The following is a 14,617-nucleotide window of genomic DNA, read 5'->3' as shown; positions in this document are numbered from 1 at the left end:
GCCAATCTTTATATTGGCGAGCCACTTGCAGTGGAAGTGCTTCTACAAAATAATGTGATTCCCCCATGTTCAGAATTTGCCCCATTTATACTTAGGGTTGCCAACCCCCTAGGTTTGTCCTGGAGTCTCCAGGAATTAAAGATTAATCTCTGCTGTGAGCAACACCCAGGAGAAAAATCATAAGGCCGTTAAAAACATTGTGTGTTTTTTTTTCATTTTCTTCAAACACTTTCGTTTATAAGTTATAAAAATATCAGAGATGGGGGAAGAAAGGCTCTTTGATCGGGCGGGGCAGTTTAAGCTGGGAGGTCATGTGATGAAACCTCCAGGAATACGTCCAACCAGAGTTGGCAACCCTACTTATATTCCGAGGCGGCGATCACAGCAATTCTGGAATGACTGGAGTGCGCACAAGGTTTGTTATTTTTATGATTCCGACTATGGACTCCCCAGAGTCACCAGGAGCTGTGCGTTGACCAACAATGGTCACTACGTGCTGAGGTTCTACCTGTCCCCAGTGTTGCGAAGGATGGGCCTGGCCATGCTGCCACGGAACGCTCCATCCAGTTGGACCGTTCCGTCCCACCTGTCCTTCATGGAAAAGTTTGTGCCGAAAAACACCTTTGACCACAAGGCGATCAGCAAGTGGTCCGCACGTAACGTCCTCGAGACCCTGCGGGAAAAGGAGATGGTGGATCCTGTCGGTTTGTTCCCCAAGCAGACTGTCAATGTCATTTGGCAGAACGCCTCATCGCCAGAGCTGTCAAACAAGCACCAAGACCTAGCTTGGCTGGTGGTGAGAAGGGCCCTTCCCGTCAGATCCTTCATGCACTCCCAGAGTCTCAGCGCCACTGCTCGCTGTCCCCGAGGAGGCTGCGGTGGAGATGAGACCGTCATCCATCTCCTTCTGGAATGTAGCTTTGCAAAGAAGGTCTGGAGAGAGATGCAGTGGTATCTGTCCAGGTTCGTCGCAAGCAGTTCTGTAACACAGGACTCTGTGCTCTATGGGCTGTTCCCGGGGACACACACCGAGACAGACATCAACTGCTGCTGGAAGACCATCATCTCGGTGAAAGACGCCCTTTGGTCTGCCTGAAACTTGCTGGTCTTCCAGTGCAAGGAGTTGTCCTCGACCGAGTGTTGCAGACTGGCACATTCTAAGGTCCAGGACTACCTGCTCAGGGACGCACTGAAGCTGGGTGCAGCCGCTGCAAAGGCTCTGTGGGGAAAGGCAACCGTTTAGAGCCTTCCCGCCATTTAATACCGAGGGGCTGAAATCAGGGAAAAACTCCCTTGGGCAGAATGTAAAATTCAAACTGATGTAATGAAATGTAATGTACCTGTAATGAATCTGTAATGAATCACCTGTATTGATTGTGATGCAATGAGGCACCCTAGAGTGTCATGAACTGTAATTATGTCCAATGTGTTCATTGAACTGTACTTGATGTAACCTGCAAATTGTATAATCTGTATGGTTTACATTTGGAATGTGATATGACAACTGTATTGTATGTATTGCTGCAAATTTTATGAATAAAGTATATTTTTTGAAAAAAAAACAATGTTCAAATCACATTCTTAGCCTACATGGCTGGGCTGAAACCCGGTGACAACAGCTGGCAACAGCTGCTGGCGTCGGCCATTTACGTTTGCCGCTGGCAACTGTTGGTTTCCAAGGGCAGGCAGTCTTGCGAGGCGGTGTTCAGTGCTTCTGGAGGCAGGCGCACTGCCTCACTGTCTCACCGCCCTGTCTGTGAAGGGACAGCTAGCATTAGAAGCGTGTGCTGTAATATAAATGGGGTGCCATCACTGTTGGGTAGGGAGTTTGTTGGCAATGCTAATGCCTGGTACAGCCAGGAACAGCCCCGAATCACACAGCAGCAGGTAGCATCTGGTAGTAAGGAGCATTCTGTCTGGTTTCAGTCTGATATTTTCCCCAGTGGCTTTAAGAGGAAAGGGTTTTCTCTTGATGCATGATAATGAAGATTGTTCATGGCACACAGTCTGTAATATAATTACGTTGCACTTTCACAAGGTATTTGTGTAACAGGCTTTGTAACCAGACTTGTGAGACAACAGCAACTTGCATTTATATAGCGCCTTTCTCGTAGTAAAACGTCGCAAGGCGCTTCATAGGAGCGATTATCAGGCAAAAATTAACATGGAGCCAAAGGAGACATTATGACAGGTGACCAAATGCTTGGTCCAAGTGGTACGTCTTAAAGGAGGAGAGGTAGAGAGGCGGAGAGGTTTAGGGAGCAAATTCCAGAGCTTAGGGCCTAGACATCTGACGGCACCTCCGCCAACGGTGGTATGAATGAAGGGGCGGGGGGATGGACAAGAGGGTTGTAGGGATGTACAAGATTACAGAGATAGAGAGAGGCTAGGCCATAAAGGGATTTGAACACAACAGAACCTCACTGTGCTGATAAATTCCCTTTATCTAAAGGATCTATGGAGCTGGGGAATCCCCATCACCATATATTATGTCTCCCGTTGGATGCAGAGTTGGGGAAAACTAGACTCTGGTGTGCCAGTAATATCATTTCTAGTAAAAGGAACTGAGTTGGGGCTCCTAATAACACATCTCTGTGAAATAACTCTAACAAGGACCAAACAACATTTTAATATTCTCGTTAATTAGCAAGTCAGCAGTGATACAGGATTGGAACAGTCAGCTGCAGTCAAATTTTCTATTCACTTAAAATCTTTGTACAATTGGACTTCAACTTGCATTGCATCGACATGTTTGATTTCCAATGCAATTCGAACTCAAAGTTATGAGATTAAGCCCAAAGGCTCCATAACCGAGGTACCTACCAGTTCCTAGTGTGGGAACCTACAAGTCTCTGTCATTGCACAAAGCCATTGTATTAACACTTACTACAGCCTCTATCTACTCTACACACCAACTGTACATCTAATACGTTCACTCCACCCACTTTACACATCAACTGGCACTTTTCCAGGACTAGAGACTGCAGTGCAAACTATGCCAAATAATAATGTGAGCAGTGTATGAGCTATGTGCAATAATACACTACTTACCATTTTATCCTGCTATCCTGGCAACAGCAAGCAATATTGCAATTATGCCGCTACAACTGAGGCATACAGATCTGGAAAGTCCCAGGTTTCAATCTTGATCTGTTCAAGGTTAGCTGATCCCAGCCAGGTCAGCCTTAGGTTAGGGAGAAGGAAACAAGTAGGCCGCGTTCCCATTGCCAGTGGCCTCAAGTGATTGTGTGCAATCATCGGGTGAAGACAGAACTGAGCTTGACTACGATGTCATTCTTTGTCAAACAACCTGCTGCAACTCACTGCTTCGGCCTATGTATGAGAACTGGCTATTTGGGTGAGGTATGGGAGGACTCCTGCTGCCTGTGGAACTCTACCCCAGCTTGAGGCACGGCCTTAAAGAGAGGACAGAGGAAAAGAGGACAAAACACAAGAGGGAAGAAAAGCATGACTTACCTTTACTAAAAGCAAAGTTGTTCTGCTTCTTCTCCCATTTTGAAGCTGCACCAATATGGAATCATTTGAAACATCAATCATCAACTACTATGTTTATAATACTTTATGAGTATTAAAGATCAGTTTAAGATTGGATGTGATCACTTTTGTCTAACGTATTAATTTACAATCAGCATTTCTGATGTTAATAATGGGCTTGGTCTCTTTCCACGTGCTGAGAGAGTTTAAGTAATGTCAAAATAGCTGAAGGTCACAGCTACGCTTAATCAAAGTTTACTAGCAAAGTATCTAGTTCATTGCACTAAATTTAACTTCTCACTATAGATGGGCAGCAATGAGACCAAATGAAGGTGTGTCAGGAGGCTTTAAAAGTACAGGAACCTGGTCGGAATGCACACAAGGCCCTTCAGCTAACAGAGCAGGTATGTTTAAGGCCAAGGCTTTTCCTCCGTCATGTAAAAATATGTACTATTTATTGTTCAACTAAATTTAAAACAAAAATGTATCCTTTACATTTCAAGGCGTTTTTAAAAATTATATATATTTTCATTTACAATTGAAAAATAAATTGAAAGATCTGAAAAATTTAAGGTCTCATAACTATCACTTCTTGTGCTGGTTGCCAAATTCAGTGGGCTCAGGTTCGAAGCCTGTCCTTGAAATCTATGTGGCACAACTCAGCTGAGTTTTAAAAGCTTCTGAAACCGCCTGTTGGTTGTCCATGGAATGGCAATGGCAACAACCATGGCCAGTCTACTGGGCCAAGTTTACCTTCCATCTCGGAGGAAGGCAAGAGAAGGTAATTATCACTTGCTCACCTGAGGTTGCTGGAGTGTGCATTAAGCTATGAGGTATCTATGACTCTCTTATTGCCATGCCAATACTCTTTCTCCAAATACTCCTTGTTACAGTTGCCTCGATTGCACCTTTTTTGACACCAAATATACAAATGAAGGCATGGTGGGTGGAGGCATATAACTAAGGGGTAAGTCCTGCTAAATTATGTTTGAGCTATGAAGGCACAATACCATTTAATCTGCGCTTTTGGCTCAAGCAGCAACAGGACTAGAACCTTCCTATTGCTGATCTGGGAGAATTTCAGCTGTTCTCAATCAGGCCACTGGAGGGAGCCCTGCCAGACTGGGGGGAAAATTTTTTTGCAGGGCCCACATTTACAGAATGACTTAAATCACTGACCTATCTGTGGAGGAATGTGGTGTCCTAAACTGACAGAGCCAAAGAAGACTGCGCAGAGAACCTGTGGCATCTGTTTTAATTACGTGCAGTGCATCAGCGTTACCGACCCAGTAACTAGGAGAGACAGATTCAGTTTCAGGGATTATGCTTTCAAAACTTTTTCAGCTGGTCTAGTACTTTGATACTTCAGTAAGTAGCAGTCAGTAAGGAGATACTGTACTTTATGGACCACTCTGCCTTCTACTGGCAGGGCAGTTGTCAGCAGACAATTCCTGCTAAAGAGGTTGAATGAAAGCTATTCAACTAATTCATGCAGTTGATATATCTCACTTTATTGAGAAAAATATAGGAAGAAAGAAAGACTTGCATTTATATAGCGCCTTTCACGACCTGTGGACCTCCCAAAGCGCTTTATAACCAATGAAGTACTTTTGAAGTGTAGTCACTGTTGTAATGTAGGAAAGAGACAAAAGTAAGATTCTATAGCATGAAACCCTAGGTCATTTTGTAAGATTCAGAAATATCTCGCTTAAAAATATTTGATAGGATGCAAGTGTGAATTGTACATTAACATATAAACCATTTAAAAGTAACTTGAAAAGGAGGATTTGTATTCTAAAACTAATATACTGGATTATCTTCTATACAACCTGAAGTGTACATCAATTATATAATAGAATCATAGAATGATACAGCACAGAAGAAGGCTATTCAGCCCATTGTGCCTATGCCAGCTCTTTGAAAGAGCTATCCAATTAATCCCAGTCCCCTGCCCTTTCCCCATAGCCCTGCAAATTTTTCCCTTTCAACTATTTATCCAATTCCCTTTTGAAAGTTATTATTGAATCTGCTTCCACCGCCCTTTCAGGCAGTGCATTCCAAATCATAACAAATCGCTGTGTAAAAAATTCTCTTCATCTCCCCCCTGGTTCTTTTACCAATTACCTTAAATTATATGTGTTTATACTGAATAGCATTAGATATATTGCACAGTAATTCCCATTCAAATCGTGCTTCATATTTTCTATTGCTTCTATCTATGTTTAAGAACAATTCAGATATGTTCAATTACACAGCAGATAGAAAATTACAGAACATTCTACAACCCATCTCGTAAACAAAAAGGTTATTTTTAAATGACTCCCCTCTCCATGGTTTCAAGGTCTTGTTTTGTTATAGGGAATGTATTAAATGGACAGTCCCATTGTTTCAATGTCCATTTCCATATGGGATTTATCCACACCAAGGTGAGGGATATTGGTGCTGTGGAATGGAACTCTTTCCATTTCAGTGTCAAGTACACCTATTACAGCTAGTTACAAAGCAAAGCTCCCTCTACTCCGCCACAACAACACGTCTCAACTCTCAATTAAGTCAAGCACCTCTTGCTGCACCTGCATGGCATTTTTCCTATTTCCCACACCAGCCACACTGCGATTGCTGATTACTGCCAAATGAGGGACAGTTTTATGTTGTGAGCCTATTGAACTGCCCAAACCCACTTTACATAGGGCTTTTACAGCCAGCAGACAGAGAAAACATACATCCTATCTGTCTGAGCTGGATTTGGAACACAGGTTCCAGAGATGAAAGGCTAGTGTCTAACCCACCATGCCACCCCCATCTATAGTTACGACAGTGCTAGAACATGTTTAAGATTGAGAAGAAGATGACTTATTGGTAAATACACTTCCCAGTGAGGTACTGAGCCATTCACACTGGGATAGTCCCAAGTTCAATCTGATGTATTGAATTAGGTGGTGAGTTTGCTGATATTAGTTGAGGGACAAAAACGAATGCTACTATTAGCCACAGTGCCCGAGGACTAGGGAGAGGAGAACATTAGCCAACCCAGATTCCATCTTTTTTTCCCTGATTACTGTGAGCTTTGGGACTGGCCCAACAGATAGAAATGGTCTTTTCCATTCCTATCCCTGTATTCCGAAGGAAATTGAGATATATGGGATCTGTGGGTTAGTTAAGTACAACTAATAAATATTAAACTGAGGCCCCATCAGCCTGTTCAGGTGAGCATAATGGATCTCATGGCACTGTTCAAAGAAGAGTAGGAAGTTATCTCAGTGTCCTGGTCAGTATTCCTCCCTCAATCAACCAATAACAAAAACAGATTATCTGGTCATTCACTCTGGGACTTTGCTGTGCACAAATTAGCTGCTGCTTTTGCCTACGTAACAACAGTGAGTGCACATTAACAGTCACTCCCAGAGGACATGAAAGGCACCATATAAATGCAAGCCTTTCTTTCTCCTTTCTTTAATAATGCATCATGGTTTAACATGGCCTTCGAAGCTTGCTTGATTGCCTTAAGGAGACAGGGACGAATTTCCCAGTTTTCGTTGGATTTGGCCATCCCACAAAGTCTTAGCATTACTAGTGGTTGGAGAGGATGATAAAGGAGATTGCATTGTCTACCTGATAGGGTGAACATGGATGGACCTGATGGTCTTTTCTCACTTTATCTTCATATGTCCAGTGACCCCTGTGTGGATGTCGGGTTGAGGGTGGAATAAGACTTGGCTATCATATCTCTCCCCCATCCTCCCGAGGTTGAATAACTCATCAACACCATGAAGACTAGCCCTTCGAGTGAGATACTGGAGAGTGGCCAGCACCTCTGGGACTATACCCCCCGAGCATTAGGCTTCTGGAGAGAAAAGAAAGGGCTAACACAGTGCTCCCAGTTAGCCCTTAAAGAGAGCGCAGGTCAGAGATAGGACTGTAACATTGTAGCCCTGATCTCCTAACCATGCTTCCTGAAAGTGTGATTCTCTATGGGGAGCACAGTATTAACTCTTAAGATTTATAGGAAATCGGATTGAGATTAAGATTAATTAATCTGATCTTGATTTTAAGATAAAATCAAATCCATATTAAGTTCACCTGACCCATGGACTATACCATTTCCAGTCACGGAAATGTACATTTTAAGATTTAATTAAGGTCAGATATCATTTTGTGCCTTAGTTTGTAGATCTGAATTTGAGTCCAAGTTGGCCACAGATTGAGCCCTCTACTCTCCTTCCCATGTATATGCTTTTTTATCAATTAAATGAGCAAAGGTGGTTTAACTCCTCCACTTATCTAAACGCTAATGAAAAATTAATACATGTTTACTGTTACTTAAGCCAAGGTTTGTGAGATTGGATGCAAGACTTGATTTACACTCATTAATACTTCCATTCACAAAAAAATCAAGAAACCATGAGTTAAGGTTGAGTTTCTTCATATGGTAGAATTATGAACAAAATGTACAATATGTGTTGAAATGTCAAGCAGTAGCTGAATGGGTTCCTGGTGAATAGGTGTAGATGTGTATCAGTTTATATATGGTCAAAATGTCTTCTACGTTCAATTGAAATGACCTGGAAAGGCCAAATGCCCTTTATAATTCCTTAACTTACACTTCTATGAAAAAAAACAATTTGAAGTTTCCAACAAGTTAATTTCTCGGCTAGTGTGAAATCAGTCATAGGAACATAGGAACAGGAGTAGGCCATTCAGCCCCTCGTGCCTGCTCCGCCATTTGATAAGATCATGGCTGATCTGTGATCTAGCTCCATATACCTGCCTTTGGCCCATATCCCTTAATGCCTTTGGTTGACAAAAAGCTATCTATCTCACATTTAAATTTAGCAATTGAGCTAGTATCAATTGCCGTTTGCGGAAGAGAGTTCCAAACTTCTACCACCCTTTGTGTGTAGAAATGTTTTCTAATCTCACTCCTGAAAGGTCTGGCTCTAATTTTTAGACTGTGTCCCCTACCCCTAGAATCGGTGGGCTATCTATCGAAAAATAACAAAATGATCCATTCTCAACCTTTGCAGGTCATTCGATTTATTTCCCTGTGTTTGTGGACATTGTGTGTTCTCCTTCTCCTCACCTTCCCCCTTTCCGTTGTTCTGTTCCCTTTTAAATGCTGTTCCTCTGTAATATCTTTCAGTTCTGAGGAAGGGTTCTATACCCGCAATGTTGACTTGTGTTCTGTCGACAGATACTGCCTGACCTGCTGAGTGTTTCCAATATCTTCAATTGTGTTGCAGATTTCCAGCATCTACAGCATTTTGTTTTATCTCCATTCTCAATTTTCCTGTATCTCAAAATTCGAATGCGTACAAGATCTGATGCTAGCAGTTTTGCTTAATTGAATCATTGTAATGGTGATGAATGTTCAACCTGATCCACAGTTTTAACTCAGACTAAGATAAAGCTTCCGAGTGTACAATTAAAAAAAATAACAATATTTTTCTTTGCACAGGAAAGAAATCCTTGTTTCGTGACTTGGGATCTGAATGGGTGAAGGATGAGGAAGCTTCAGAAATCTTAAGTACGAAGCCAAATATTTTAGAAACACGAAGGAACGTAGAATTGAACGTACATCTGCCGATAAAAGAGATTCTGGTGAACAGCCCAGGATTATGGACTCTTTGGATAACAGGTGCGCAGCTAAAACAAGAATCATGCAAGGACATTCTAAACACGTGGATGGTTTCAGTGATACGTCAAGTGTTGGAAGCGTTTTGGATGAGGCGGATAGAGAAGTAAGTAGTCTTACAGAGCGTGCTTTTAAGAGCTTGTGTGTTGCAGAAGAAGGTATAAATGATGATTTGGATATTCCCAGTTCGTCATCAGTTGTCAGCGGGAATCATGCAAGTGGCCCTCAAAGTTCAGAAAGGAGAAAGCATTCTACAGGCGAATTGAAAAACTGTAATAAGTCACCGAAACTAATCAAAAGGCAGCCAAAAGAATTACCTGAAACATTCCAGGAATCAACAGTACAATGTCCTGTCAGAGAAGAAAAAGATGCCAAAAGTAGCACAGGAAATGGCTTCCTAAGTGAAACCGTTGGATCAAGTCAGAAACCAAGTAAACAAAACTCAAAAGTTTCTTCATTGATTGAAGCATTTGATCAAAGTGATAGAGATTTCACAGGAGACCTCATGTTGAGTGCAAAACAAGCTACGAGTGGACACTCTGAAATACCGGAAGAAAATGACATTAAACACATTGCACGATGGGATACATCAGCTATCACCAATATGCACAAAGAGCTATCAAGCTTTTCTGCTTCTTGTCAAGAAAATTATTGGGTAAATAAGAAACAACTTCCACATGAAAAGGACAGCAAAACCAATATTTTGGGAAATATGAAAACCACACTCTATAGAAAGCAAGGTCACCCCTCTAACTTGACATTTCTTAATCATTCTAGTAAAAAGTTAGATAAAAGTCCGATTGTAAAAGCCAACAAGGTGAAGAAACTTGATTCAAAGAGTAGCTTCCTTCATAGTGAATGCAGTGCATTCAAATCCTGGCACGATCACAGTAAATCTATGTTTGAGAATGATGATCATATTGAGAAACTTGACATCAACCTTGAGTCCAGTGTACAGACGCAGAACTTGTGTGATAATGCCTTCATTTGCAGAAGGATGCATTCATTGGTACCCGTACAGTCTCCAAATGAGGTCAAAACTACGACAACACGGAAACCAGCAAACTGTTCGCCCAGAAGCAGAGATTCAGATTTTCACACATTTATGTCTGAAGAGAATAATTATGGCGTCAAAGAAAGCCAAGAGCAAGGCAATAGTTTGCAGACATTTAGCCCTGAAAAGAATAGTTGTGGTGCCATAGAAAATGGGGATGAGGAAAGAAGTTTTCAGCTGTGGAAAAACTCAAGAAATCCACTACATAAAAAGCAAATGGAAACAGGGATTACCAGTAGAGAAGTTCTCTCCACAAAATGTCACCCTACGGCTGATGTTAAAGAAGTTGCAACATCGGCTGAACAGATTCCTCGAGTTGAAAGTCCTTCCTTTAGTATTTCAAAGCTTCTGACACCAAATATTGTCCACAATGCAAATGGAACAGAAATATCAAAAAACCAGACAATTGTAGTGACACCTCCTCTCATTCAGCTTCCCGTGAATCAGGGGGATGAAATGAAAGGAAGTACTGATTACCAATTGCGTGACAGTTATAAATCCAAGGCCTCAAGCCTGCTATATAATCTCAAAGATGTCAGGAAACGAGTAAAATCCACTTACTCATCTGTTATTACTCCACACAGCCTTTCTGAGCAAAGCAAAAACAAGGACTACGTTTTCCAAAACATAAAACAAGCCAGTGAAAGAACGTCATCTGCTCCTTTAAGGCTAGGTATTGGGGAAAACAATATGAGTGACTCGAATGAACAGGAAACATCTGACAAACAGCCTGTTACCACACCCGCTGCTCGGTGTCTCAGTAAAGCTGCAATAAACCATGAAGCTGATCCAGACACATGGAAGAACGATGACTACCTCAACTTAAGATCACCACAAACGGTGAAAGAAGCCGGAAGTTATCCTAGTTGGCGAACAAAAAATACGAGGCCTCGATCTGCGATGGTAACAACAGAAATTCATGCAGAGAGGGACCTGGACAGAAAGGTTGCACATCAGCCGAGCAAATTGAATGTGAAGAAGAAAACAGATTGTCCTTCATCAACTTTACAGAAAAAATCAGGGTCTGCAAGAGATAGCCCAGAGGAAACAAAGATGGTGCAAGAAAATACAAAAGAAAGACAAAATAAATTCCATCGCAACAGAAAACCTGAGTGTCCCTTATTCAGCCACTTGAACAAAGATAACTGCCCAACTGAAAATCATTTCAAAAAACAAGACGATTTGTTGACATCAAAAAGAGCAGAAGATACTTGTTGGCCAAAGATGGAAGGGAATGTGTCCAGCAACAGGGTATCTTCCCATTCTATCAGAGAAGACAAAGCTACGCAGGATTTTAAATCATCCAGTCAATCCTATTTTGTCTTAGGTGATGATCACTATCGAGACACAGAACAAGTGATGGTTGACCACTCGACTGAGGGGTGCACTGAAGGCAACTCCAAGAGGAGTTCTCTGAATAGTCGCCCCACAGCTGAGGAAAACAAAGATTTTGATAAGAGTGAGTTGCAATATTATGCATTGAGTGATCCAGCAGCAAACTCTGAGAAGAAGGATGAGAATCAAAGTAACTTCCAAGAGGAAATGTCAACAGAAAATAGAATGAAAGACAATAGTTCCTTGGACATGAGCGAAGAAAACTTCTACAGCATTTTTTCAAAACCTGAAAAAGAAGTACGAGGACCAGGAAATAATGTCGCAAATTCGCCAAGACCCACTTTGTTTAAAATCAAAGATAACGCGTCGAAAACGTCCCCAGTAATGAAAACTGTGAAGCCAATTGTCCCCAAAACAGTATCTGAGGATGCTGATGTGAATACGTTTAAGGAAACGCCAATCATGTTTGTGTCAGAAGAAAACCTAGACTATGACAAACTTGACTCTGAGGAGATGCCTATGGGCAATTCAGTCGCTATGAATCCACGGCCAGTATCAGCATGCAGTTTTGATTCAAAAGCAGCAGGAAAACCTCCAGTTGTTCCTCCGAAGTCTGAAAAAGCATTGCGCCGAGCCAAAAAATTGGCCACCAGGAGAAAAAGGACCGATGGCAAGCAGAAGAAACCAGGTAGCGATGACACAGAAACTGATGCAACTATCTCAAACGTGCCAGTGTCTCCCCCATGTGTACCCACGTCACCAATGCCCATTGTTTGTTCTCCGGTACCTACAGTGCAACTCGACTCTTGTGTTATTCCAGCTGTTCCTAACATCATGGCATTAAATAATGCACAGCCAGTTGCATCCGTACACTCGTTCCCATTAAGCCAACGAAAATTACTTCAAGATCCTGAATCTGGTCAATACTTTGTTGTAGATATCCCTGTCCAAGTACAGACAAAGACACTGTATGATCCAGAAACTGGCAAGTACTTCCAGGTGTCCATACCCTCAACAGGTCAAAACCCATCCAGTGTGTCTTCAATAGATTTTTTTAATACTTCCTACGTGTTATATCCTGGGTTTCTGTCCTTTCCTTTAACATCAGTATCAACCATCACGCCTCCTTCTCAAATGTCAGCACCTGCAATTCTTCTGGAGGTACAAGAAGAGGAGGAATCTTTAAATGAATGGACTAACACTGACTTGAGGCGCACGGAGGAGCAAGGAAATCAACCATATATCGAGACACTTTACGATCCTCACACTGAAGGCAGGGCAGGTATTGAAAATGAGACACAGTGCAGTGCAATGAACAGTCAGTTACAACCAGAGCACCTTAATTTGGAATTAATTGTCACTGGGGAACTGGAGGATATTGCCATAGAAAACAATTAGCAAAAGGTAATGAAAGCTGTGGTAACTCTGTACTGAAGGAATCTCAGCATTTTAAAGACTATATACATGTCTATAGAGTAACTCAGAAATGACAACTGGAGTGCTTCATACATGTACTGCTTTGTATGGTGGTTTGCAAATATTCAGGTGTTAAACTAGATGTGGCATCGAAGATTGGAAAATCAAATAAAGAAACAAAAGTTGTATAAAATATGAATCATTTCTTAATGATAATAGGTGGGATTATCCACGTGGCTGACTAAAATATGTAATATATTTCCAGCTTTATAGGGAATATGCATTCTGTGATTTTTCTTTTCATGTTATTTTAGCTTTTTCTCAAGGGATACAAGTAGTGATATTTTTCCACTGGTAGTTAAAACTTGTGGTTTTGACAAAAGGAATGTTGTTCTTGGCTGAAGTAAAAGGTGATACTATTTTTTAAATTTGGTTTGAGCTCATTAAATGAGGAGTGCCATGCTGATCGTGATGTATTGCCATGTCTTCTATCATCAAGTGTTGGCACCATTCTATAGACCTTGCCCCAATTCCATGAGCCCAACTCTACACCTGAGAAATTTGAACACCCTCTCCAAAGGATATCAATATTTATTCACCAAATCACCCCCAATCCGGGCATCTTAAATTTAAACACAAGCTAATACTGCTTAGATTTGTGTCAACTGAAATGCACTTGTGGTTCTCCTATTGAAAGCTAACCTATATAACCCCTAAATGACTATACTCTGAGTTCTGAGTCCCTGCTGAATGTATTTCCACTATGCAATACTTCAAACATGATTCATGGTGAAATTATTTCCTTAAATTTTTAAGAATGCGATAGCGCCAAAAATAATAGTAAGATTGTAATTTATTTGGAGAATAATGTGAATTAAGAAATGATATATGAGCAAACCTCACCCACTTCCTGATGACTGAGTAGGTAAATGTGATGCAGCATTGAGCCATAAACAACAGTGAGGTCCCAGGTTTGATCTCTGGGCTCTGAAATTCCAAGGAACTTCTCCAAATCTCCCACTGGAACTTCAGATATGGTAAGTAGCCATTTTCAGCTCTTTACTCCATTTCTCCTACGGGTTCCATGCTTCTCCCGGGATTATAGTGGGTGACTGGGAGAGCCCTCGTTAAATTTCAGGTCTCTACTGTCTTCACTGATCTCAGCTGGGACAGTGGTGGAGAGGGGCAGGTGTTGCAATTGGTCACAGCTGGACTGGGAAGGGGAGCAAGAACCATCTCTGATCTTTATCCAGAAACTCCTGGTGCACTTGCGTAGGCATTGGGTGAGGACAAAATATGTGCTTAACTGTGATGTCCTCCCTAGTCAAATAGCCCATTGATAATCAATGTTCAACAATAACAACTTGCATTTATATCGTGACTTTAACGTAGTATAATGTCCCAAGGCGCTTCACAGGAGCGTTATCAGACAAAAAATTAACACCAAGGCAAAGAAGAAGTCATTACGACAGCTGAGGTGGGTTTTAAGGAACGTCTTAAAGGAGATGAGAGATGTGGAGAAGCAGAGATGTTTAGAAAGGGAATTCCAGATTTAGGGCTTAGATGGCTAAAGGCACAACCACCAATGGTGGGGCGAAGGAAGTCGGAGATGCACAAGAGGCCAGAGTTGGCGGAAGGCAGCGATCTCGGAGGATTGTAGGGCTGGGGGAGTTTGCAGAGACAGG

At 41.7% G+C, this 14,617-nt stretch overlaps 1 protein-coding gene across 5 annotated transcripts in view; it reads left to right on the top strand.

Annotated features, from left to right (window-relative positions):
- The window catches only part of c36h10orf71 (chromosome 36 C10orf71 homolog), a 38,630-nt gene extending 25,505 nt beyond the window's left edge, over nucleotides 1-13,125 (top strand). For 4 of the 5 annotated variants that reach the window (XM_067972615.1, XM_067972613.1, XM_067972614.1 and 1 more), the window contains 2 exons: nucleotides 3,802-3,899; nucleotides 8,951-13,125. In XM_067972615.1, the coding sequence (XP_067828716.1) occupies nucleotides 9,111-12,914 (3,804 nt within the window). In that variant the 5' untranslated portion in view covers nucleotides 3,802-3,899; nucleotides 8,951-9,110 and the 3' untranslated portion in view covers nucleotides 12,915-13,125. The remainder of the gene's footprint in view (nucleotides 1-3,801; nucleotides 3,900-8,950) is intronic. The other variant, XM_067972617.1, reaches the window with a different exon arrangement.
- Nucleotides 13,126-14,617: the final 1,492 nt, after the last annotated feature.

This window comes from Heptranchias perlo, chromosome 36 (assembly GCF_035084215.1).
Source record: "Heptranchias perlo isolate sHepPer1 chromosome 36, sHepPer1.hap1, whole genome shotgun sequence".
Classification (NCBI taxonomy): Eukaryota; Metazoa; Chordata; class Chondrichthyes; order Hexanchiformes; family Hexanchidae; genus Heptranchias; species Heptranchias perlo.
This window is presented reverse-complemented; position numbering and strand designations above follow the sequence as displayed.